General features: G+C 40.1%; 1 protein-coding gene across 5 annotated transcripts in view; it reads right to left on the bottom strand.

The window, feature by feature from the left end:
* tenm1 (teneurin transmembrane protein 1) overlaps positions 1 to 26,568 on the bottom strand; it is a 189,164-nt gene that overhangs the window by 39,637 nt on the left and 122,959 nt on the right. For 4 of the 5 annotated variants that reach the window (XM_044362784.1, XM_044362785.1, XM_044362788.1 and 1 more), the window contains 12 exons: positions 25,254 to 25,454; positions 23,130 to 23,315; positions 22,943 to 22,972; positions 22,648 to 22,794; positions 19,561 to 19,795; positions 18,229 to 18,348; positions 17,880 to 18,141; positions 15,658 to 15,943; positions 7,603 to 7,746; positions 6,248 to 6,500; positions 5,448 to 5,468; positions 498 to 730 (listed from right to left, as the gene is read on the bottom strand). In XM_044362784.1, the coding sequence (XP_044218719.1) occupies positions 498 to 730; positions 5,448 to 5,468; positions 6,248 to 6,500; positions 7,603 to 7,746; positions 15,658 to 15,943; positions 17,880 to 18,141; positions 18,229 to 18,348; positions 19,561 to 19,795; positions 22,648 to 22,794; positions 22,943 to 22,972; positions 23,130 to 23,315; positions 25,254 to 25,454 (2,118 nt within the window). The remainder of the gene's footprint in view (positions 1 to 497; positions 731 to 5,447; positions 5,469 to 6,247; positions 6,501 to 7,602; positions 7,747 to 15,657; positions 15,944 to 17,879; positions 18,142 to 18,228; positions 18,349 to 19,560; positions 19,796 to 22,647; positions 22,795 to 22,942; positions 22,973 to 23,129; positions 23,316 to 25,253; positions 25,455 to 26,568) is intronic. The other variant, XM_044362786.1, reaches the window with a different exon arrangement.

The raw sequence follows: 26,568 nt of genomic DNA on the forward strand, positions 1-26,568 counted from the left end.
CACACAGATATTTTATCTATAATTGTACATATAGTAACTCAGAATTTTGACCATCATGGGTTGATAGATGCAGTGATTAAGTTTACCGCAGAATGATGTTCAAGGGACACAGTGTCTCGAAGATAGTTCAAGGGTTACTAAAGTGACCTTATAAGATTATGACAGTACTTTCTGTGTGTACCATGATGATTGAAATACAGATTCTGAATGTACTAGACTCTGTTAAGTATGAAATTCTTGTTGAAATTTATAATATATATAATAATGCCATCAGGAAAATATAAAATGTATTAATAACGTCAGTGTAATGAGCTGCTTTAATATGTACTAATCCTCAGAGAACTAGTCAAATCCTAGCCCTCCCCAGTGCAAGCTAGGTCCAAATCTCTGCATACATATATTAGAAATGTCATTCATAATCATGGCAACAGTGTGTAGTAATTGTGGACTGATTGTAAAATGACTTCTTCAGGTGTAGTGTCTCTACATTCTCCTACCTCGAGGGTTATTGAGAGCTGCTTCGGTGGCCTTCCTGCCCTCTCCACAGTGGCTCTGGTCGAAAGGTAAGCACTGCTCCCCTGTCCCGGCCACTACCTCAAGGTTGCGGGACGGGTCTTTTGGCTGCCCGAGGTTCCTCACTCTGTACACTCTGCGACTGCTGGTGTCAGACACATAAAGAACTTCCCCCATTGGATCCATGGCCAGGTAGTACTTATGGGCTGGGCTGGTGCTAGTGAGAGAAGGAGTACAAGGTGAATGGAGTAAAGATGGCAAAGTAAGGTTAGACAGTTAAGTAGTATGTAAAATTTCACATCACATGTATGATGAGTGAGCTTTCAGACCAGTGTTCCAAGGTGTTCTTAGTTTGAGTTTTGGAAAATTTGACTTTTTTCCTTCTTACCCAGAGAGACACAGACTGATTTGTGTGTCACTGCATGCAGTTTAAAGTTATACTGATCAATGAGACCAGCCTCATTTAGCAAGTTATAATACCGCTCAGTACTCATGAATAAACTGCACCATCAATTTAAGTCAAGGCAATTAGCAGTAATCAGGTGAATACTTTAAAAAAAAAAGAGAGAGAGATTGCAGAAGTAAACTCGCTTGGAAACTAATGTTTCAAGCGACAATCTCATTTTTTAGAATCTGTACATTTTTAGGAATAGGAATTATATATTTGTTAAGAATGACACAGTGTTAATATGATTATGTAAAAAATGAGACAAAAACACCCAAAAACATGTGAGTTTGTCATGTTCTGTGTATGTTAGACAAATAGTAAAATCAAAAAAATCACTAAACTATCCTTAAGACAAAGGGGATTGAACGTGTTGGCCTGATGACTTGTGCTAGACCTTTTCTGCGTTACTCTTTGCACATCTGAGTGTGAATAACCCACATATACAACACACTGTATGCTGCATAAACCTGTTGACATATTAACAAAGCGCAAAGTAATTCACTCTTATGTGGTCATTTTAATATTTCAAATTGTTTGCAATGGACAACAGTAATGTCAAAAACTACCACAAATAAATATTCTTTGAACATAAACTTGTGTTAATGTCATGCTCGCAAATTCTTGCTTTTTTTGATAAAGAAAAAAAAGAGTAGTTACTGTCAGCGTCTGTTTTCAGGTATTACCTCACCCCCCGGTGCTCAGCTATAGTATACATATAATAACAGCGGTATGCAGAAACCTACAATTGCTTGCAACGATGCCTCGAGGATGTTTTTGTGTTTGCCAAGATTTTACAGTGCTAGTCCTACAATATGTTCGTCAGCATAAATGTACCCGCATGTCAGGCAGCGATAAGGCACCTTATGTTTAAATGTATGTGCAGCCTGGATACGGTAGGGAAGAGGATAATGGATGCATCTGTAAATCCTACCAAAAGCTCCATCCTTATACAGTATTTCAGAGATGTGACACCTCCGTTGCATCAGTTTATTGGTGAATTCTGAGAAAGGGTTACGCACATGAGTTGTATTTTATGCATATATGTGTTCCCTTTTTTTGATTTTATATGATTTGTATTATACATGATAGCTGTAAAATTGCATCCTTAATTGTTAATTTTATCTTACACCTCTGTGGAATATGGTCCAAAATAAAGCTAAACTGAGCTGAGAGCAACAGGAAAACAGGAGGGACAATAACAGGGAGTGGAGATGACTTGAAACAAAGGTCCGAGAGCAAAATTAAACTCAGAACATTCATATAGCTAAATTTGGCCTGAGCCAAATGAGCCATGAGGATACATAATTGTCTATTGTTCTAGCTGTTATTGTTAGTTTACGAGACATAAGAGTGAACAAAGGATGAGAAGTTTGTTCAGTGTAAGGCTCACAGAGGAAAGACGATGGTATGGAATCATTGTGTTCTGGTTTAATGAAAGTGTTTGTTGTCCTCAGTATAACCCTCAGGCTTGAGTTAGCACAACATGAACACTGACTTCATTTACCCTATATTGACTGAGAGCTGTATACTGTACTTTGTGTAGGAGGGGTGCCAACTGACATTACTGTGGGCATGCAGCTGTACAGAGAAGACTCGACTTGCTTCTTTACATGCAGTCTGCAATTCATTAATTACAGGAAACCTTTAATATTTTCAGGTTATTGTGTTGTATTATTGAGACTTGAACAGTGTGATCGCAAAAAGGAGAGGGGAATTTAAAATTTGTACTTTGAACATTGTTACTAAGCGAGATCCAAGCAATTATTTTGTAGCGTGAAATCCAATGTCAGCTGAGTTTGGTCAAAGCCTTCCTGCCAATTAAACTCAGAGACACCCTGTGAGAGTGCTTTTTTCTTCTTTTTTTTTTTTTTTTTTTTTTTTTTTACATCGCTATTCTGTGAAAAATGTCTTGCAAGGGAAATTACAATGTCAAAAAATATTTCTAATGTCATGCTTTCACACATTCTTTCTCAATTAAAGTACATTTACACTTCTTACAGACCCCGAAACAGACCTTTTTTGTTGCTTGACATTTTCTCGCAGGTTACAAATAGCGTCCTATAATTTCCAGTTTGCTTTGGACAGCTCTTGTACACAGTGAGACTGTTCTGCCTCTACGGACCCTAACTCTACAAAGAGAAAACTTCCTTCTGATATTAGCCTGAACCTTCTCACAACCCAGAGAAAAAAAAAACAGTGCAACATAGGCAACGGTGCTGTCAGTCATCTAGTCCATTAAGTGCATAACTGTTTACAGAGCTCTGCACTGAACTGCACATACATAATTTAAACTTGATCCTAAGAGAGTTATTCACTGAGTTTCAAAGTGTGCCACTGCTCTGTGCAGCATATCATATTTGTTGGGCCTCTTGAAGTCACCACAAGCATTTCACGGTTACAAATCACTTCACCTGTCTTTTTCTCAATTAGATGCTCACGGCTCTGAATGCATTCATCCAGTGGAAGGGAAATGAACAACAGTAACAACCACAGCACAAACAATCCCACTCTACTGTCCCTTTTTCCCTCCATACATAATAACAAAACAGTGATCAGAGCTGATAGAATGATCTAGCTGTTCCTGACTGTCTCTCTGAATCGACCGTCTGGGCTCTCAGATAATATTGTAGAGGACTTCCTCCCTTATTTGCTTTACGCCTCTCTGAAACTCTTGAAGGCAAAGAATAGACAATGGTTTTACGGTGAGTACATCCCATATTGTCTCCCCTTGGAGAGCACCTTGTTTTGAAGCCCTGTTGGCTGATAGGCACTTTGCTGGGAAGAATGTAGAGCGAAAAGCTTTGAAAGCTGAATATGGATGAATAATTAATGTATTTGACTTGGGAGAACAATAGTATAGAATAAAAGAGAAACACTAACATGCTGCTAACAGTAAAAAGCTGCTGTGGAAAGAAAAGAGGAAGCAGGAACTGAGGGAGAAACCTCTAGGGTGAGGGAAGGGTATCTGAAGTGCCTCCAGAAGAATCCAGTTCATAGGCTTAGGCCAACGTTTCTTCTGTCTGATGTATGCCCACAGCCCTGTCATGTCCAGTACCCTTTCATTGACACCACCCGTCATGTTCCAAGAGTGTTCATTTAAATGGGATATTATTTAACTAACTAATATCAAAGTGGATATATTAACAGTGGATGTTAGAATATTTTTTTTCATCCGATTGAAATATCAGTGTTTAAATTGGTTAAGTTTGCATTTGTACTGCTACCACTTGGGGTGAAGGAAGCTGGATGTTACAACCATTTATCCATTACTTTAATTATTTATGTAGTTTATCGATTAATGTTAGCTCTTTCAATCATTTATCCATTAGGGTACTTTTAGCCATCTGTTTCAACTGTTTTTCCATGAATTTTAACTATCTATTTTAAATATTTAGCCATTTCTTTTAGCTATCTCAGCTGTTTATTCATTATGTTAAGCTACCTATTCTAAACATTTATTCATTACTTTTAGCTAACTGTTTCCAGTTTGATGCACTTGTGGTGGCAACATGTGGTGTTCAGATGTTGTAGATGTCAGTATGTGGATGTAATTTTTTAAAAAATCAAACTGTCTATTTGAGCTCATTAGTTGAGCTACTCTACAATCTTTCCACATATCCTCTGGCAGCTGCAGAAGTACCCCCTGGGGTACAGGTACCGCTGGCTTGAGTTACACAACAGAAATGTATCACAGTTTTTTGCACATTTACATTTACACACTTGTAGACATACTATATGTACACACCCACCCATACAGTACAAACATAAACTCCCAGCCAGGTTATCCTTTTTGCATGGTTTGAAACTCTGGCATGCTAGAGATATGGCATCTTTAAAATCCTTTCTCTTTTCAAATCGGATAAACCTGCTCTGTCTCCCTCACAAACACCCACAAGCGCACACACACACACACACACACACACACACACAAACACACACATACACACAATTGGCTCGATATAACCCCTGATAGTGGTGCACACACAGACACACAGGCATTCACACACACACAAACCCTATAACATCTGTCTAATCTTCTGTCAAACATGGTGTATAGAGCTCACACTGCCATCAAGGCTCAGGGCCAGGGACGATGTCGAGGCCACACCAGGCCCCGGGCTTTTAGTCCAGCTCAGGAAGTGAGCGAACTGCTGCATCCTCCAAACAGACTTCCAGTAATCCTCTGAAACATGAAATCCTTGACATTTTGGCCAAGTTCCCATTTACAAATTTAATCTCACCTGGTGAAATTTAAATGAGGATTTGATAGATCTGACTGCAACCTGAGTATATGCAGATTTTGTGTGTGGTGTGCGTCTGTGTGTGCGTGTGTAAGGGAGTAGGGGAGGTCAGTGCAATTTGCAGCAAACAAACCAAGTGAGGCATTTTGCATCAAGTCCTGTCTTTTCTCTTGATACATGTTCTTTGTGTGTATGTGTGTGTTTTGTGCAGGTATATAAAAGAGGTGTTAATCACCACTTCTCACCTGTGTCTGGTGTCCCGGTTCCTGATAATAAGCCATAAAGGAACATTTAAAAAGGAGAAAAGAGAAAGTAAAAACAATCATTTATGATGCTAACGAGAGTCATTCAGAATTTCATAGGCTACAATGAGTCAATTCTCTCCTCATAAAGTGAGATTAGGGTTGATTTAGATGGCTGTATTGTTTCACATTAAATATTAACCTAAACAGGAAGCTTTTTGGCATTTCCTCCCAGAGGACAAGGAAGTATCAAATACAGACACTATGAAACCTCCGTCTGAACCAGAAATATTAGTCAGAGATACAATAATAACAGAGAATGAGAGAGTAAAGTTACATAAGGAGAACACTTTACAGGACAAATGACTGTGCAATCCCGTTGAGATTCTACACTTGAGAAAATACAGAAATAGAGTATGTAGTGCCTGCAGCGCAGTAGGAGATATCATCGTCATAATCCACAGAAAAAAATATCTGTTTCACAGCCAAGACTTTCAGCTTCTCTCACATCCTAAAGAGGTAGATTAGAGTCTGTGATGTCTGAACCTCACACACTCTGCTTTTGCATGAACACAAACTTCAGAATGTATTCTGTTGAGATCAAACAGATCACAACTGCAGATGCCAACCAGAGCTAATGCCATACTAACTCATATCAGACGACCTAATTTTATTCTAATTGTGCTCAAGTCAATCCAATGCTCAAAATCCCAGTGCTTCCCGCTTTGGGAGATCCCTACCAAGATGAGACTAGTGTTATCACATGCTTACAGTACAGTACCCAACAAGACCGTGACACTCACTTGAGTTCCAGTATTGTTCTGGTGTATCCATCAGGATGGACCCTGCGGATGAAGTTGAAGTCCCCGACATAGAGAGAGCCATCAGGGCCGCTGGCCAGCGCCACAGGGGCAAACAGCATCATGTCTCGGGCTGCACCACTGCAGCTTGGACCACAGGGGACGCTCCGGTAGAAACCATTGCCCATTACAGTGGAGATGACAGGGGGCTGCTGGGAGAGGAAGACATTTTCCCCATTTCCCTTGTGAAGGATTCCTGGGGACAGATGAATGCATACAGATTTAATGCTGGAGCTTTCAAATCCTCATTTCTCTCTGTGTGATAGCCCAGGAGGCAAAATCTCAGTAATTGTTTCCTGAAAAAACAAACAAACTCGTCTGAGCAACAAGTCGTTAAACCCAAACCTGCAAAAGTACAGGCTCATTCACAGTTAGTGCGTTCACGACAAATTATTTTTCTTAGAGATGTAATGATTTTAGATAAGAACATCTAGATAACCGAGAATCCCTTAGGATCCGCTGTTGCAATTACAACAATTTATCTTCACAATAAATACCTATATATGATATAGTACATAACAAAATATAAAATAGAGAACCTCTAAAACACAACCCTAGAAAATAAGGATTAAATTAAAACTTTCTCAGTGTTAAAAGACCAATGGAACCAGAAACATGACATCAATCCTTGATGTTATATAGGGATTTGTTATTTGAACAGTGAAATGTATTACCTATAATTGCATCATAGGTAGCCTACAGACTGTATTTACGGTATGTGGATTGAAACAATCAATGGATTGTGAATAGAGATATGATTAGAAGTTAAATTATCTAAATAAAATTGTCTACCTACTCTTCTCAATAATTTGGCCATGTAATTAAATCTGCTTAATCGTATCACTCACAGTCTAAATGCACTCACTCATAATATCTAATTATACGGTATATATTACAGTGAAAGAGTGTCAGGAAACATTGATGTGTGATGTGGAACAAAATAAGTGTCAAATACATAATGTGTGGGAACACACATTAAATGAGACTTATGTCCATGAATCTCATGTAATTGCAATCACATGATCAGCCAGTTATATGGATGCCGATCATGGTTTCAACTCTCTACTCATGTTGCTTTTATTTAAAAAAAAGAAAAAAAGAAAAAGAAGTGCACTGTTATTCAAGATAACTTTATCCGGGATTAACAAATCAATCCTCAAACTGCCTTCAAAGAACATTTAATTACATTTGAAGAACAGGGCCCAGTTCAGTTTAATTCAATTCAGTTTTTGCGTCTGAAGAAGTGTGGCAGCCTGCTTGGATGTGCCAAAAAAAGAAACAACCTCTTATGTACTCACCACTGCGTATGTTGAGGGCATGGTGTTTGTCCAGAGACCAACCGCCCAAGTTAGAGGGCACCAGTTCAAAACCCTGCATCAGAGCAGTCCTCCTCTCCCACTGAATGACGCCAGGACACGACTCGTACTCGTAGCCAACTGATACTGAAACGCAAACATATACACACGTATGAGGGCTTGATCTTAAGCACATTAATAACTATGTGCCGTAGACCTGCTGTGTCTAACACTATGTGCAGAAAAATAATTGTAGGTGCTGGCATTTGTGCAGAACTTGACAGCAAGGCTTTACGCACAAGCACACATACACATTCCCTATCTCTCTCAAAACTACATTGTATCGAGTGGTGAGACAGATGAAAGGCCTGTAGCGAGACCTCATCAGTGTGTGCGTTTGAGAGGGATCAGTAAGAAGTGGAGGCGTAATCAGGAGGTGCCCGTCTTCATGAAGGAGCCCTAGAATTAGCTGCTTGGCCTCTTAGTTGTAATGATACGCTGTGAAGCTTCCCACTACAACTAACAACTATCAACAGCTTTTTTTGGCTTGGCGGGATTAAATATGCTTCAACAGCAATTTACCACTTCAGACTTGGAATACGTTTAAAGGCAGCAGGTGACAACGCCGTAGATGCTCTCGGGGACACAAACACACATAAAAACATACAGACATACGTACTTGACATTCTGCAACACACAGTCTCACACACATAGAAAGAAATGCCTGCATCAAGTCATCAGCCTCTTTTGAGAAGTGGAAAGTAATTTCCTCTTATATTTACCACTTAAGTATTGTACTTAAGTACAGTTTAAGATATTTAAGTATTTCCATTGTATGCTTCTTTATACTTGTACTCTCTTACACTGAATTGGCAGGTGCTGGTTATTTAAAGATTTTATACTCAGATGATTAGCTTATAAGATACTGTACTCTATGATGCAGCAGTATGGATGAGATAACCTAATACTAGTAGCATTAATAGTTAAAATGAGTTCTACCTCATGTAGCCACAAAACTACAATGCTCCTCCTATAATACTACAATAATACAGTAAAAAGCAATATACAACTCTGAAGGGAGTATTTCTGTATAATTAGTAGTTTTGCTATTGATGCTTTATATTTTGCAGGTAATACTTCTGTACTTTGGTAAAAAATTGAAAGCAGGAGTTCTACAAGTTTAGTATTTTTTATTCTATTTTTACTGTGAAATTGCTGCTCTTAATTTAAGTAGTATTAGTTGATTTTTTTTTGTCTAAATTGAGGTATAGGGCGTGTTAGCATTAGTCAGTTGCCTATTTACATATCCACCATACACAGAGCAACATTAGTGCTCATTTTAAGTTGTGTTTCTGGCTACACAACAAATGTAAGTTCCATTGTCACTCCGCGTTTAGCTATTTTATTCTATCTGTATATCTCACTCTTTAGCTGCTAAGTGCTCCACAATGTTCACCAGCAAGTTGCTAACTTTGTGTGTCTGTGTTTGGTGCCAGATAAGTAGTGTACAGTTTCAGTTTATCCGTTTATTAGAGCTTTTCCTGGAAATGAGGTTGATGGTAACCAAAACAATGAGCTGAAAGACACTAAAATGTAAAGCTGAAGAGAACTGCAGAGTTGGCTGATAATTTTCTGTGGGTTCATCACTGTGAGCGATCCCTTTCAAATTATCTTTTTTTTTTTTTTAAATTGAGTGGTGCAGCTTTAAGTTAAGGATTTATTCATATCATATACACAGTTTTAGACCTTAGTTTTACTGTAAGTGATTAATGGAAAATGCTTTCATTAAAATACATTTTCACTTTAACTCTGTGAGGTCATTACATTCTTTTTTAATTAACCAAAATATGTTTTTAATATTTTTACAATTTTTGTTTTTATGTTAAATGTATGAAATAAAAAACCCTCTCCATTATATTGTATAATTAAAGCAGCAGGAGATGACAACAGTTAACTCAGTCACATTTTAAATGATATACCAGGGCTTAAATGTAGATAATGATATACTGTACAGTAAAGACAGCTTGACTTGTCTGACGCAAATATGGTAAAGCAGTAGCTGTCGCTGTCAATCACCGTTGGCACTGATCTCTGTAACTTGCTTCATTGTAAACCAACATGCCAGTGAATTGACGGGTGCTCAAAGGGAGCTGCAAAGGAAAGTCAGCATAAGGACCAGTAGAGGTAGTGGAATACCTAAGCAGGGGCGTTCACATTATGCTCAAACTCAAGATATTCCCTTTTAATGCAGAGAGAAACTCTCAGCAGACATACAGGGCCAACTTAAAGGTATACTATGCAGGATTTGTCAGTTGGTGTTTGTAAACACAGCATTCAAAGTTGGCTCCTCCCCAGCTCAACGACTTCAGAGCAAGAGAGAGAGAGAGAGAAAGAGAAAGAGGGAGGGGAAGAGAGAGAGCGCAGCAGTGGTCAAGCAAGCTAGAGTGAATGAAGAGGGTGAGCAGTGCTGGCAAGAACAAAGCTGTAAATAAGATAAATAAAACACTATTTTCTGATTGTTTCATGTCAGTTATGTTCTACAGCACAAACAAACATGCCCACACCTCTGCACAACCCTGCGGGAAGGTGCTGCATTACCGGATTTTGTGTGAATGCAGAGCTTCATCCTGTCCGCTGTGGCCTCTCTGCTCTGTGTGTGTGTAGCTCAGCCCCGCCCTCGGTCAAGCAGACACACAGACCTGCAGCTCTTTATACGTCCATGACACAGAGACAGAGAGCAGAGTGGAGCAGAGGAGAGAGGCGGAGACATCGATGTAACCTGGTCACTACCTTACAAGTCCCAACCTCACACTTGCACGCTGTTATTGGCTGGGGGCTACATACCCACTACCCAAAGGTTGTCCTGAACACAGCAAAATAATACAAAAATAAGAAAATACAGGCAGAGGACAGGGTCTCTGTAGATAAATACTGCACCATGCACTTCTAGAGGATGATAAGTGATGATTATTATTACTATAATAATTTGCTGATTATTTTTGTGTGAGTCTATATGTTTTTTTTGGGAAAATCCTGCATAGCATACCTTTAAATCTCAAACTCAATGGTACAATCAATAAAGTGATTGTGGAGGGAAATTAATGGATAATTTGGGATACTGGGGATTCTGAAAAAGAAAAAGAAACCTTATAGTGTTGAACAAAAGTTCTTAGTCTGGGAACTATCTCTGAAGTTCATTCAAAGGGTTAATTTATTTCAATTTTAGGTGTCTTAAGCTCTGATAGGCTTGTGATCTTGTGCTTTTGAAGGACAGAAACAGAACTGGGAGCGTTCTGTCTAAACCTATATAGAAGTAATGCTAGGCTAGAGAGAGCTTTCTGTGCAATTTCTGACCCTTCAACTCACATTGCACCCCCCTTGAAGAACTTGTTTCATGACCTGGAAACTAATTCATGCTGATGAAATGCATCAAAAGTTGCCATAAATACATGGCCATCAATAAGGACATTGTCCCATTTTTTAAAAATGCTACAATAAAACTGACTTTATTTGAGGAACAAGGTTTTTTCCAGGACAAAACGGACAAAGCAATCTCAAAGGGAAAGTGTCAGTGTTTTGCGAACTGCTTCACAACCGAATATTACTGTAGCTATATTACAAGCAATGACACACACAACAGCACACTATACACACTCTCTCACAAACAATACCCATGCACACTATACTACATGACTGCACACTCAATATCTCACAGGTGAAAGCTTTCATTCCCCTCTGCTGAAGCCTCAGGCAATGTGTTCACACCAGCAAACAGAGCATGATCTCCCTCTCTCTCAACCTCTCTGGCAATGTGTGAACACATGGAGTGTGTGTGTACACACATGGAGAGTGTGGTGTATGTGTGCCTGTGTCTGTGCGCGTCTGTGTCGTTGCGCCAACAAAGCGCCAGGAACTATAGAGAGGGAAGGATCAGGGGAAAACATGGGTAGAGAAGAGAGAACAAGGGAGGGCAGAGGAAGACAGGAGAGAGGTAACAGGGGAGATCAGAGAGAATGGAGGAAATAACAAGCAGGGAAGAGAAGAAAAGGGGGTTCAGGAGAGGACAGGAACACAGGAAACACTGTGAGGGTAGAGGAAGATAGGAGGCGAGGGACAGGGGGTAAGAGGGACAGGAGGTGGTTCTTGCAAAGCAGGGTAAATAAAAAAAAACAGGATGATTTGAGTTGAGAAAATGTGAAAGATCAAGAGAGAGCTGGAACAGATGAAATGCAGCTCAACAGATAAGGAGAGGAGGGGATGGATCAGGAGGAGAGAGGAGGAGGCCTCGGGAAGGGGAGATGCAATCTTTGTACGAGACCGTACACTCGAGTGGACAAAGCTTCTGGTATGGCTGAGATATCTCAGCGTTTATGGAAAGACCTGAGCCTCTCTCTTGCAGCTCCACAGTTTGTCTACAATCTTTCACAAAGAAAACAGATAGTGGAAAAATTATCTCACAAAATACCAATAGAAAGTTCAAAGCTTTAAGCCTCAATGGCATCTTTACAATGGCTGTTTTTGCTATAATGAACCACAAATGCAATGACATAAAATATTTGCACTTACACACAGTATAACAGCAGTTACACATCCAGTATATCCTCTTTATAGAGGTAAGAGAAGACATGGGGGGAAAGAGATAATGGGCCACAGTCATGAAAACTTCCCATCCACAGATTTGTATATTAACTTGAGTATATGAACATATTTTCTCCACGGAGACAGTTCTGTCCAGAAGTGTTTCCTCGGTGCCACTGCAGATAATATCTTTACTGCCAGTTAGTCTACAATATATTTGTAGAGCTTTCCATCTTTCCACTCCTCCTTCTCAAAGCACCTCTGGTCTTGCCACCCTCTCAACTATCAGTGCTGAAGGTATTGGAAAGTTTAAACTGCTCATTGTCCACCTGTTAGCTCAATTCACTCGGCCGCATTTTTTTTCTTTTTAATTTCCTGGCAAATGACATTTCAACTGTAATGAAAACTTCTTTTCAGTTTGCCAAAGCTATAGTTGTCAAACAATTATGAAAGAAACTAAACCTGGATGCCTCCATAATCATTAATTATAAGGCAATCTTCCAATCCTCAGCAGGAGACTGTCCATTAACAATTGGTAGATTACCTGCATAATGGTTAATCAGTTACAAGATGTCCTCTAATCAGGCTTTTGTGCAAACCACAGAACTAAAACAGCCACTCAAAGACTCAAAGATGGTTAACAGTGATGATGTATTGTTGGATTTGAGGACAACGTTCGATGACATTGGTCAAAACATCTTAATTTAAAAGGTTTGAGATGTGGGTAGCTCTATTTTAGTTAGTTTGTATCCTGCCCGAAGGAAAGACATTTTTCTGTATCTCTTAGGTAATGCTATGCTAATGAGATTAAGTTGTATATATCAATGTCCACTGGAAACATGCGCCCTGTTTAAAGGAGCTGTTATTATATTTAGGGAAGTACACTTATACATTTTCTTGCAGAGAGTTAGATTAGAAGATCACTCTCATGTCTGTGTATGAACTACGGAGCCAGGAGGAGATTAGTTTATTTTAGCATAAAGACTGGACCTAGCTCTGTCCAAAGTTCCCAAATTTGCCTACGATCACCTCTAAAGCTCTCTCGTTGAATGTTGAATCTCATTTGTTTCATCCGTGCACCAGTGCTCGATCACAGTGCATTCTTGGAGTCTCTGCTAGTTTCCTGGCAACCTTGCTGTGTTACAGCACATACGTAACTTCTTGTAAAACCACAACTTGCCATTTCAACATTTATGTTTGTGTTTTGGATTACACAAACTAGATACAACATGTTAATTAGTGAACCATAGAGGTGTTTCTAGAGTAGATGTATTTTCAAACTTTGGACATAGCTAGGCTAGCTCTTTTCCCCAGTATTTCCAGTCTTAGGCTAAGCTAAACTAATAACCTCCTGACTCAGGCTCCATGCTAAACACACAGACATGGCAATGGTATAGAGTTTACTTTTGGCAAGAAAGCAAAAAGCATATTTTTCAAAATGTCAAGCTTTGCATTTAAGTCACTGAGGGGCCGTTAGGAACGTTATTCAGAACAACCATGCATATACATATACTTTTCCTCTCACATACACATATGAAACCAAAGTTATTCACGTACTATACTGAAAACCACACACACACATACAAGTGAAATGCTTTTACATACACAACTGAAACATTCTGATACAAACAACGATTACATACACAACTGAAACGCTCTCAGAAAAACTATTGAAAGCTTTCACACATATTAGTGAAATGTGCTCATATACGCAGCTGAAAATTTTCTTTTCCCATACACATATGAAACCAAAATTATTCACACACCATACTGAAAACCACACACACACACATACAAGTGGAATGCTTTTACATACACAACTGAAACAATCTGACACAAACAACTGAAAAATGATACGATTACAAACACAACTGAAACGCTCTCATAAAAACTACTGAAAAGCTTTGACACATACTAGTAAAATGTGCTCATATACACATTTAAAATGCTCTCAGTTAGTATTGAAAAAATATCATTTTGTATGATGGCGTTTCAGTTAAAACAGATTGCGTTTCAGTTGAACCTTTAGCGACACTGATGTCTGCTCAATAGCCTGCAAATAGCCTAATAGAAGCAGCGGCATTACTTGACAATTTTTATGTTACTCATTTTGTTTGTCTGCTTTACCGCTGTGTTACCACGGTGCTGTCGCAGCAGTAAAAGAAGGGGCTGCATTAGATAATTGTAGATGATAGGTGGCAGCAGAGTCCTTGAATCCTATTGACAGGATTTTAGAATAATACCCCCTCCGACCACAATATTGTTGCAGAGTGGCGCTGTCTGTATTTCCATTTGATAAATCCACCGGAAGTGAAGCAACTACAGAAGAAACTGACTGACTGCAGAGAGCTAATTTTCTTGTAGCTTACCAACGCACATATTGTAGTTTGTTTGGAAATGCTCCTGTTACATTTTAAATGTTATTATGGTTCATAAAGACCGTTTTGTGTATAAATCTAGTGATTGTTTTAAGTTAAATAGTGTAACGCTAACTCTGCTAGCTTTGCTATTTCTCTATTGGATTTCCCATAAGTAATGCCACTGCTTCTATTAGGGTACTTGCAGGCTGTTGAGCAGACAACAGTGTTGCTCACAAATGAACTTGTGCTCTTTTTCTCAGCCACCTTCCGGTTCACCTGAAATGCCTTCTGTTTTAACTGAAATCCTCTCATACAATATGCTGAAATGCCATCATACAAAATTATAGTTGCTGTGTAACTGTGTACATGAGAACATTTTACTAGTATGTGTAAAAGCTTTTCAATAGTTTTTATGAGAGCATTGCAGTTGTGTGTATAAGCGTATCATTTTTCAGTTATTTATGTGAGAGTGTTTAAGTAGTGTATGTAAGAGCATTTCACTTGTATGTGTGTGTGGTTTGCAGTATAGCATGTAAATGATTTTGGTTTCATATGTATATGTGAGAGGAAAAGTACATGTATATGCATGGTAATTCTGAATAACGTCCCTAACGGCCCCTCATAGGTTCACATTTTCACATTTTTAATGTCTTGTAAATCAAGCACATTAGCAGCATAACTAAACCTGCCTTTAATCAGTTAAAAAGCATATCTGAATTACAATAAGAGGCTCTTTTGTCACAATCAGAGTTAGAAAAATACACAGACCGCTTCTAGAGGAAATTATCATTATAATTGTCAAATGACAGCACTACAATAAAATGACTGCATTATTAAACTCACAAGAGGACTATAAGAGGACTATAATCAATATTAATATCATTATCATTGATCTTGTTTGTTCTTCTGTTTCCAGTGGTAGATGATTTTCCCAAGACACTGAGCTTATGCATTTACTATATGAAAGATTAGTTTGATGTTTACTGATGCTAATGGCAGATTGCCTCTATTTATTCTAACCTTGTATCATTTCTGATTCACCACGATTCCTTATTTCAGATATATTGTACATAAGAAAACATTTGTGAATGAGCCCAACTGTATTTTATTTTCTACCTACCAGTTGCATGAGTGAGGCCCCAGACCTCCTGGCCATAAACATCAGTCTTGTTCCAGACCAGCCTGTGTACCAGGCCAGGTCCAGCAGGATACCAGCGCTGGTACAACCTTCCCTGGACTGATGCACGGACATGAACCTTCGATAGACCGCCCAGTGGGGAGACGGGGGAGGACGGGGAGGGAGGTGTGAGGAGGATTCGCAGCAGAGAGAGGTAACCTGCTGCACGGGTGCTCAAATAGTTCAGCTTCACAAAGGCTCCTGGGATTGAAACTTCTTCCTGCACTGCCTAGGGAGAACAAGATGGAGAGCAGAGTGATAAATACAAGTGACGTAAAGAGGATAAATGAGAAATTATACAGAAAGGATAATATAAGAAAGAGAGTAATAATGAGCTAGCGTAGTAAGTGCTATTGTCAGGTACAGGAAGAACAACTCACATGTTACATGTACTTGAGTATTTTTTAAAATAAATTGTACTTCTAAGAGTAGTTATTTTGCAGAATACTTTTTACTTTTACATTGTGATAAAATATATGTAATTCTGCTCTGTTACAGAGTGCTTTTACTGATATATTTAGCTATAAATAATTTCCATATTCAGCTGAGCTCACACGGACGACAGCGACTGTATCGATAATTAGATTGTATCACACTGTATTACAACACAGATCAGCTTGTCTGATCTCACAATTGCTCTCTCTGACCCAAACAGCTGATCTGCGGCGTAATACAGTGCACAGCTTGCGTAGGTAAATAGAAGTACTACAGTTGAAAAAATGTAGTACCAAAGGAAAGGGCTGTCTGACAGACAGCAGTACATTGCCTAGCTTCAGTGCCGGTAGCCTACTCCTGCTTGCTTCTCCAAACTGGGGGCATGCCAACCCCCATCTACTGCAGGTAATACACTGACTATGGATGAGTGCCTCATACAACCCCACTTCAAAAAATCTGAACTTTCCCAACAATATATGTCACTTCACATTTGTTATTACCTGTTGAGGATGTGTTGTAATATATTCATGTAATATTGTTATTGGTTTTAAAAGATGTATGTTTTGAAAACAAGTGAAAAAGCCAATTACTCACAAGATAGTTTGGAAGATACACTGACGTAATAAATTGCATCTAATGAAGTTCCTCACTGCTTGAGTAGTTTTTTTACAAGAAACTTTTTACTCTTACTCAAGTCTTTTATGAGTACTTTTACTTGAGTACCGTTTTTGTTTACTCTACCTACCACTGTTCACAATGTAAGGTGTATTAGCCATGTTACAATAATCAATCATCATCATGATAGGAGGTTTGCACTGATATCTGTCTGTACCATCATGATTCCATTAAAAATGTAGAAGAAAATATGCTGTATCTTAAAAACAAAGTCAAACTCATCTATCTGATAAACATTTGACAAGCTGCTGCAGCAAATGTTTATTCATCAATTCTAATATTTCTTGTGCTTTTATTTCCATACCATTTTATATCAGTGATTACCTAAAATCAAATGATCTATTAGACGACTGCAGAAACATTTACATCAAAAGTCCTCAGGCTTTGATTCCATTTATTAACACAGTTGAACATAGTGGGTCTCACTAAGCTCATGGTGAACACTGTGAACTGTTCTTTCTATTTTTTGCTTGTTACCTGTTTGTCCTGAGGTGTTATTTGTCATGAGGATAAAATGTTACATCATTTTTAAAGATTTGTTCATCCCAAACACATTAGATTTTTTTTAAAAATGAGCTTGAACTTTGAAGTGCAGACAGTGTGTTGTGGATATAAATATGCTACAAAAGGATCATGTGACCACAGCAAATATTAGATATGACATATCCTTCAGTCTATCACGTATCTGGGTAACAAGAAAATATCTTTCAGTCTTTGCACCAAGAAGTTTAGTTCAAACTGAAGTAATGTCAGGGTGAGGTTTTGGTCACTGGAGGGTAAATACTGTATGTAATCACCAGCCTGACCTCCACGTCTGACTTTCAGCCACCTAATTTGTTTTTGTGGAGGGGAATATATGGGACGGAGCATCAATTTGCATTTTGTTCATTTCTTATTTGCATGATGCAAATATGAACTGAGCTAAATTTGCAAAATCCTGTGAGACCAGGTTGGTTTGTTGCTGAGCTGTAACAAATTGCTTCATTCTTACAGACCTGCACACACTGAGCAGTGTATCGTTACATTTCATATAGGTTTTTTGTGTGGTTTTGTACCTGTAACTCAGGTACAGCTGGACCCTTCTCTACACATGCTCTCATGAATCTGGGAAGCGGGTAGGGCAGGACCAGCGGGTAAGGACTCAAAACACTCCTGATGTCACATTTAGGAGGCTGCGCTTCCTCCCTTGACATGGTAACCTGATCCAGAACCAGGAAGTTGTTGTTAGGCGTCCAGATGGTGCGTGTTTGTGGCAGGAAAGGTGGACGCTGGAACATCAGGGTCATAGACATCGCGCCCAATGTCACCAGATCAAAACTAGAGTTAAATGAAAGTAAAAAGGGATAAGATTGCAGAAAGAGGGGGGGAAAGAGAGGCATGTGTTCTGTGCGAGTGTTTCTGTACCTTCCATCCTGCCTGCTGATAGTGTATCCATACTCAGGATGTTGCGGGAAAGTGATGTTGACTCCAACCAGAGGAGAGCCATCCTGCAGCACAACACTACCTCGAATCACCGCTACCCGACTGGCAAAACAAAGGCGGCAAGCAGAAAGAGAAAAAAAGATACAGACACAAAGAGAGGGAGAGATGACAGGTTTACAATGATGGAGAACATAATCATTGTTTGAAGAGAGAGGCATATTATGAAGTACTAGCCAAACGACCTTGTGCGTGAAGAAAAAGCAACCACATGTATTCTCCTCAGTACAATTCCCTTCTTTAGTACAGAGAAATCTGCCGGAGATTGCCAGGATACAAGGACCATAAATATAGCTTCACCCAAAGAAAAACCTTTCAACACCCTGTCATATAAAAAAACAAAACTTCTACATCATGTTTATATTACAGTGACAGCGACACCTGCAGCAAATAAGGTTGTGTTGTTCTTTAAACCATCAGTCACATCGCTGCTATTTTGAAATATCCATCTTGATTTTTCAGGTAAAGTGTGAAATACACTGCTTAAATCTGGAATAATCGCTGAACTGGTCAAATGAAGACAGATTTAGAAAGGCACGCACACACATATGTGTTGCACACACACACGCAGCTTTATTGGTGGAGCCTATCTGTTACACCAGAAAAGGGATAAATGAAGGATGGTGAGGTTTCTCCGGGTGGCTGCATTGCCCCGTTTGTTACTTCTGTCCTGAAAGCTGCCATCGATTTCCCCTCTGAAAAAACTGCCACATAATTAATTTATTTGTTTATTCTACAAGCGAACCAAAGAGGAAAAATGCACTTTGCCATTTTCTGAGGCATCACTTCTTGTTTTCCAAACCTAACTTTCTAGGTCATCATAACACTGGTAAGATGTATTTCCTCTCTTAGATGGCAGTAAGAGGCCACTGAAAAATTTATTGTGACACCTTTACGACTTGTGCAACTGAATGACACATTATGCATTGATATGTAACACACAAATACTCTGCAGTTGATACCGGAGGACAATGTTCTGCCGGGTGACTGCTAATCTCCAGGGGAACACAGATCACTCAGATGTGTGCACAGGCATATGAACACATGAAAAGCCTCATTCATATGCATACACACACACTCTCATTAAGGAGTAATGGACATTTTTAATGCATTTATATACATGTATTTACTTCATTATCCACTACTCATGTCTTTCAACATAGGACAACTCAAGGACAAAGACACACAAAACAAATACATGCAGGGCTTTGCATTCACACGCAGACCCAGACACACAAAGAGTAAACAAACACATACCTGGTATCAAAGGGCACGTCTCCGGGGAGAGTGTGTGTGGCCGCCTTGCCGAGGAGGAAGCGTATGCGGCGGTAGAAGCTGTGAGTGTGTGTGCTGGCAGGTGAGGGGGGTGCAGTGGGGGGCAGCGGGCTCTGCTGCAACAGGGCCAAGGGGTCGGCCGAGCCGTGGCACAGCGGGTCAGAGCCGCAGCTCAGCTGCTCACAGCAGTCTGGGTCCACACAGTCCATCAGGCCGTCTGAAACGGACAGAAATATAAAAAAAGGTTACAAATTGTTACATTTCACTCTTCAAAACAGAATATACACACAGATATAAAAAGCCTTATGTTAGGAGTTGGTTGTTTAGAGGGTACTTAAATTTATACAGTTAATTTAGGCCAGACATGAACATCTTTATTATGCATAGTTAATAAAGGCTTTAATAGATTTAAGTGACTAAGGTGCTGAGAAGACATTTCTATTCTAAAGGCCAAGGTGCTGTATATATCTGCAGTGAAAAGACAGGAAGAAGATACCATAAAACCTCAGAACTGCCAATAAATAATTTTTGCACTGCTGGCCAGTGAGAAACTCTACAAGAGTGATGTAATCTACAACAATGAATTGTACATGTATCATCATTATCACAGGTATCAATCAAATGAGATTCATTAGGGGCCATCAGTGCATTATTATACCATCTATCGCTATAAATCAGACCTCGACTGCCAGCGTTACTTGAATGGGACCTGTAAAATTCCAGTGTAAACAACTGAGCTGCAGATACAAACCGAGGCGGCAGTAAATAGGAGCCCGGCTGGCATTTGTGTTTCCTATTTCAAGCCTGTTTCTGAAAAGGCAGGAAACAGTGCTGACATTTAAATGCATCTGACCACAGACCAGAGAGCTAAAGGCCAACAATATTCTATTGTAACCTCCTCCTACAAAGGTAGCATGGTACAATGGTTGATTACCATAAGATTCACTACTTCAACTTGAAAGAACACTAGTAATTGAATTTCATTGTTTCATTGTCATTAAAAGAGCACTGAGCACGTTTCAAGTTTGTAGCTTACTATGCATGCATGGTTATTAAAAATAATGTAGGTTATTTTTAATAACAAAATGTGGGTTTCGATTATAATATATGTAAATATGTACTGTACATGCATGTGACTTCATTGCTTACTATGTGGAATAAATGTTTTTTTTTTCAAGAGAAAGAACAATATATGCGCTCCCCTCTCCCATCCAGGCAGAATAATTGAAACTCTCTTCAAAGTTCCTCTTTATTCTCTGATTACTTGTGATAACATCTTTCCATCTCTGTCTATCTTCAGAGACAAAAAGATTGCTGTGAGAGAGGGCTATGAGAGCCTACAGTGCAGTATATCTGCCAATTAAGGGAGATGGCTGAATTGTGTGGTAGAAAATTATGGTATTTGAAAAGCTGTGGAGCGAGGTAGCAGGATAGAAAGATAAGAGAAGTGTAAGTGGGCTCCATAAGGCTTTGTTGGTGAATCTTTCTCTATACAAACATACATACTGAAGGGTTTGATACCTATAGTTCTGACACATTTCATTTCATCAATATTCATGTGGAACTATAATACCATATAATGCCACACAGTATATATAATACAGTATAATGTAATCCAGCTCTTGTATATAATGCAATATATTATGTCTTTTTCTGTCTGACTGAACCTCTCCCTTCCTCCACCCACTCACCACCTCCGCCTCTACTTAACCTACTCATATATAGACAAAGAAAAATGCAATATTAAATCAAATCAATGCATATCTATTAAAGGGGTAGTCCAACAATTCAGTATTGCATTTACATAATGCTGGGGGTCTCTACTCATATCTCTTGCTCTAATTATATTTGATGTATAAATGTATTAGGTGCACAGTGTGACTGCCTTTTATTTCTTAAACACTACAAATGTAAAACACATTAATAACAAAAATAATCAGAACAAAGAGACAGAACATAATCCCTTAATTCAATACAGAAACATAACCATCAGTGCCTACACTGTTGGCACACATGGCTACAGTCCTTCCCTCTATTCAGCCCCAATTTTATAGTCCACAGGACATTTTTTATTGCGAGGCTCTGAGGTTATAATCCACAGTGGGGACCGGTAATTCATGTTTTGAGCAGCCATCTCGGCTGACTTTCTGAAGTGTTCGCTCAGTCAGTAATGCTGCTTTGGTAAACAATGTGTGGAGAAAAAAAAGGGTTACATTGCAGCTATCAGCACTGTGCACCACCCCAAAAAAAGGACTACAAAAAAACTAGGTATGTGTTTGAGGTTTCCTGCTGCTGGGTGCACTGATTCAAACACCAGTCATCACAAAACCTGGAACCACAAAAAAAAAAAACAAACAAGAAACAAGGAAGCTTTTCCTCCGAACAAAAGCGACACTGCCTTGTTTGTAATGATGAATTACAGCATGGGCTTAACGGGCATGTTCATAATGGATATTTGATGGAGTTTCAAAGTGAATGGGCACAGTAGAAAGCAATGCAGTTTTGCATTATATTCTTAAAACTTGTTGTTATGTATTGGGGAACTGCCGTAGATTGGGACTGAAATGGCGACTGCTCAAATGTTCCTTTCTTGTCTCTTTACCTGAGGATAAAAAAAACACAGCTACAAGGCTGAGTGACACACACCTCTCACCTGTTACCAAACACCTCATAACCAGAGAAGCAACTATTCTGCATGGTTTGCTGTTTTTATACTTGTGAAAATTTCTCTGAGTGCCTTTTATCCTAGCCGGTGGTATGCATATTAGACATTTAGCTGTGATAAGAGGAAAAACAGACATACACACTTGCACAGGCACGCACACGCACACACACACACACACACTCGAATACATATTCAGTATAATAATGACCAGCAGGACTCTACAGGAGTCTCAGCAGGACTGGGAGAGCACAGAGGGATGAAGGGAAGGAACAATGAGGCGGATTTTTTTCGGTAGGAGAAAGAGGAGAAGTAATGAAATGGAATGCCAGGAAGACCGAAATAAAAGAGGTAAGAAAAGAGAAAAAAAAAAAGATAGAAAATGATAGATGATGTTAGAATGTCACCTCCGTCGTTGTCTGTTCCATCACTGCAGTCAGTTTCCATGACAACACTGCATCCAGGCCCACTCCATCCAGCCTGGCAGACACAGCGCCAGCCGCTTTGCTCCAGGGTACAGCGCCCATGCCCACTGCACAACCCTGGGCAGCCGTCTGAAAAGGTGTGGCCCACATGCACATGTGTACACACACACATACACACACACACACACACACACACACACACACACACATTTTTGGCATTTGTTAGCATGTTGAGGGAGCACAACACAAATTTAGCTACTGAATAAAGATAAATTACCTTTCACTACAACGTCCAAATCATGAGTAACTGTGAAGGAGGAAGTGAGAGAAAGCAATTGAAAATGTAAATTATCCAAGCGACAGTAACACCTTTTTTTATCTAATTAATCATACTGATCAAAATATCGCAAGGAATAATTAAACACTTCCACATGCACACACACACGTGTGTGCGTGGAGCTCACCAATGTTACAGTGCTCTCCCTCCCAGCCAGGCTGGCAGATGCAGGTCCCATCGTGGCACTGGCCGTGTTCTTCGCAGCGAGGATGGCACGCTCTCTGGTCGCACGCAGCGCCAATCCAACCCTCCTCGCACTGGCACTGGCCCTCTGAGCAAACTCCATGGCTGCCACATGGCACCGGGCACAGCTCTGCCGAACAGGTGGGTGGGGATATGCGTGAGAAAAAAAAGCGTGTAAGTGTGAGAGGAGGAGAGAATGAGAGGGAGGGGAACAGATGGAGGAATTGAACATTGGAAGAAAAGAAAAAGGTAAAAGAGGAACAGGGGACATTGGAGTGAGGAAAAAAAAAGAGAAGGAAAAATACAGAATTGGGGGTGAGCCATTGGATATAGGTGAGAGAGAGAAAAAAAAACAAGCGATAGAGGATAACCTCAGAGACTAAAAAGTCTACTTTCTCACAATACACAATCTTCCCACCTCTAATAGCTGAGCTCCCTGAAGGAGAAGAGTGAATAGACTCATAATAACAGCCAAATGATTCGTATTTGCACCGCATATTTAAACTACAGGGACTCCAATTCAGCTCTATTATTCTTTTCTGACATTTTGATCAGATTTGGTGGGTATGTTAATACCCTTCCTCTCCCTTTCTTTCTCTCTGTCTCTCCATCTTTGTCTCTGTCAGCATTCTCTTTTCGGCTTCTCTTTCCCTCCCTCTCTTTTGCAACATCCCTTTAAAATTCTTCCCTCCTCTTTTTGTCTATTTCCTTTTCTCTGTGCCTCCTCACCATCTTACATCCCCTCCCTCTCTCTCTCTCCCTCTTTCTCTTTCTCTCTCTCTCTCTCTCTCTCTCTCTCTCTGCAGAAGCAAAGCCTCATCCATCAGTAAAGAGAGCAAAGTGCTGGAGGCACACAAAGACTACTTATCCAGCTGCAGTAAAAAGTTATTTCAATTTAAATATACATAGCATGGAGAGGGAGGAAAAAGTGGATTAAAGTTGGAGAGTTTTTCAGCTCTCTATTAGAATTACATTAGCTTAGCTATGCTTCAACAAGACCAGGACGTAGAATTGCTGGGTCCTTTTGATTAAAAGCCCAGCAGGTAGAGGGGAGGCTGCTCATATCTCAGATATTCAGCCATGGTCTATCATTATCATCGGCTATATCACTATAATAAGGCATGCATACACCTGAGAGCGGCTGCTAATGCCAATTGCCTGCAAATCACTGGTGTGCATGGTAAAACGGATCCTTTCCAACACCAGTGTTAAGTTAGTGTGGTGGAAATAGTGGAAAGTCAGTCCTATTATGGCTTTTCCTCGCTGTCAGCTTACACTGCAAGGACAAGGACACTTTTCACACTGTGTACCGCAGAGTACTGCATTCTATATTTTAGCCACCACAGTCTTGCTACAGTGACTATCTTGCCACCTTTCCCCCCACGCTCAGCGTAGAATCGCTATCTATTTAAGCGTCTAATGCGGTGCAAAGAAAGAGTTAAGATAGTTGAAGATGTAAGAAATCTTTTACAGCTATATTTAAAACCCACATATTAACTAACATGTTGCAAGCACGGGTATGCAGTAAACATCACCAAGCTTTTAAATGCCAGGCTGAATGTTCCTCAGAGTAGCAGTCTCTTAAAGGCCTCGCAGCAAAGTGAGAATAGAGGTCTTTTTTTTCTCGCCTGCATTTTTTTCCTCATTTAGCTGAAGGGAGTATGTGCGTGTGTGTGTGTGTGTGTGTGTATGTGCGTGAGTGTATGTGTGTTACAGTATAAGTGCATGGTAAAGTGAGTGCTGGTGCGAGGGGGGCTCGAGAGTGCTGCCGTCAGAGAGTCATGAGGGGAAATCTCATTTACGCCCAGCATGAAGAGAGTGCAAAAACTGCACATACATAGACACAAACACATGCACGCACACGCACGCGCGCACACACGCACACACACACACAGACCCATTTCACTCAGTGGCTCCGATCCATATTTCTCTCTCATGTCTATCAAATCCCCAGAAAATAGTATCTGGCAAGACCACGCGTGCTACAAGAACACTGGCAAACTAGCGATGTGCAGTTGAAGTTTTCAGTGTTTTTTTCTGTGTGTGAACAATAATCCTCAGGTCTTACCAGTGTAGCAGTCTGGGCCCGTCCAGTTGGGCTGGCAGGCGCAGGTGTCTGACTCGGGGAGATAGGTGCCATGTCCTGAACACTGTTCCTGACAGGCTGGCAGCGGGTCATCACAGCTTACTCCTGCCCAGCCTGCCGAGCACACGCACTCCCCGCGCACGCACACGCCGTGCCCACCACACTGAGGGTCTACGCAGTCCACTGCAGAGAGGGAGGGAGAGGACAAACAGAAAAGCAAAAATGAGGGGAGGGAGTGAAAGGGTGGGGGGAGTAGGAGGAGGGGCAGGGGGCACCTGTCTCATTATAATCATCGAGTATGAAAGCAGTGTTCTTTGCATCCCATCCAGGAGTTAACCACCCCAGCTACAATCCCTGTATCTGTTCCACAACATTACACTTCATAGGACACTTAGAACTCGGGCTTTGATAAGGGGTGAAATGGGTTGGTTTGGCTGTGTGTGTGTGTGTGTGTCATGGTGGTCTGCGCTACGCTGTGTAGTAACTGTTAGTGTGTGTAATTACAGCTCTGTGCGCCGAGCCAGAGCTCAGCACAGTTCGGCTCAGCTCAGCTCAGCTCAGCTCCGCTGCTCAAGGTCAAACACATGATTCAGTCTCTGCAGGCCTAGATACTGTAGGCAACAGCACGGCGGTCTTTAGGACAGCTGTGCCATCAGGTTATGATCAAGTGTAACATCATAATTGTTTTAAACATCATGGCTTTGTTTGCTTATACTAATTTATTGGGTGGTTTTACAGTGGGAGCTGCAAGGTGTCCTGTACAATAATATGCAAGGCCTTAGCTACCTGAGCTACCTGAGGTTTTGCCATCTGAACCTTTGGCCATCTTGCTTGTTTTTCACTCCCTTTATTTACAACTTTATGTCTTAGCCAGACATGCTGTATATTGAAATACTCAGAATAAGTTAGGCTTCTCAAAAATTGCATCCTTTAATATGTGAGTGGTTTTGTGCATGTTCTATGTATCTCCAAAGCCTTTTCTTGGATTTTTGTTGACTTTTTTTTGCCACAACATGCTTTTGGGCGATGTAAACACAAAGTATAATTTTGCTATGGAGTCAGCAAGGAGGTTGTAGGCTACCCAGCCAATATTTATTAATTCATATTTAGCCAATATTTCTTTACATTTAGGCAAATCTGCATCATGAGAGCGTGTGCTGCATTAGCTAGTAGCCATTTCTGTTTGCAACCATGGATGTGCAACAATCAACAGGATTAGTTTTGATACTGAAGAAAAGGAAAAAAAAAGATGATCACCAAGGACGACGAACACCATTTTTCTATGATTTGTTGGTGG

The sequence above is a fragment of the Thunnus albacares genome, chromosome 10 (genome assembly GCF_914725855.1).
Source record: "Thunnus albacares chromosome 10, fThuAlb1.1, whole genome shotgun sequence".
Lineage (NCBI taxonomy): Eukaryota > Metazoa > Chordata > Actinopteri > Scombriformes > Scombridae > Thunnus > Thunnus albacares.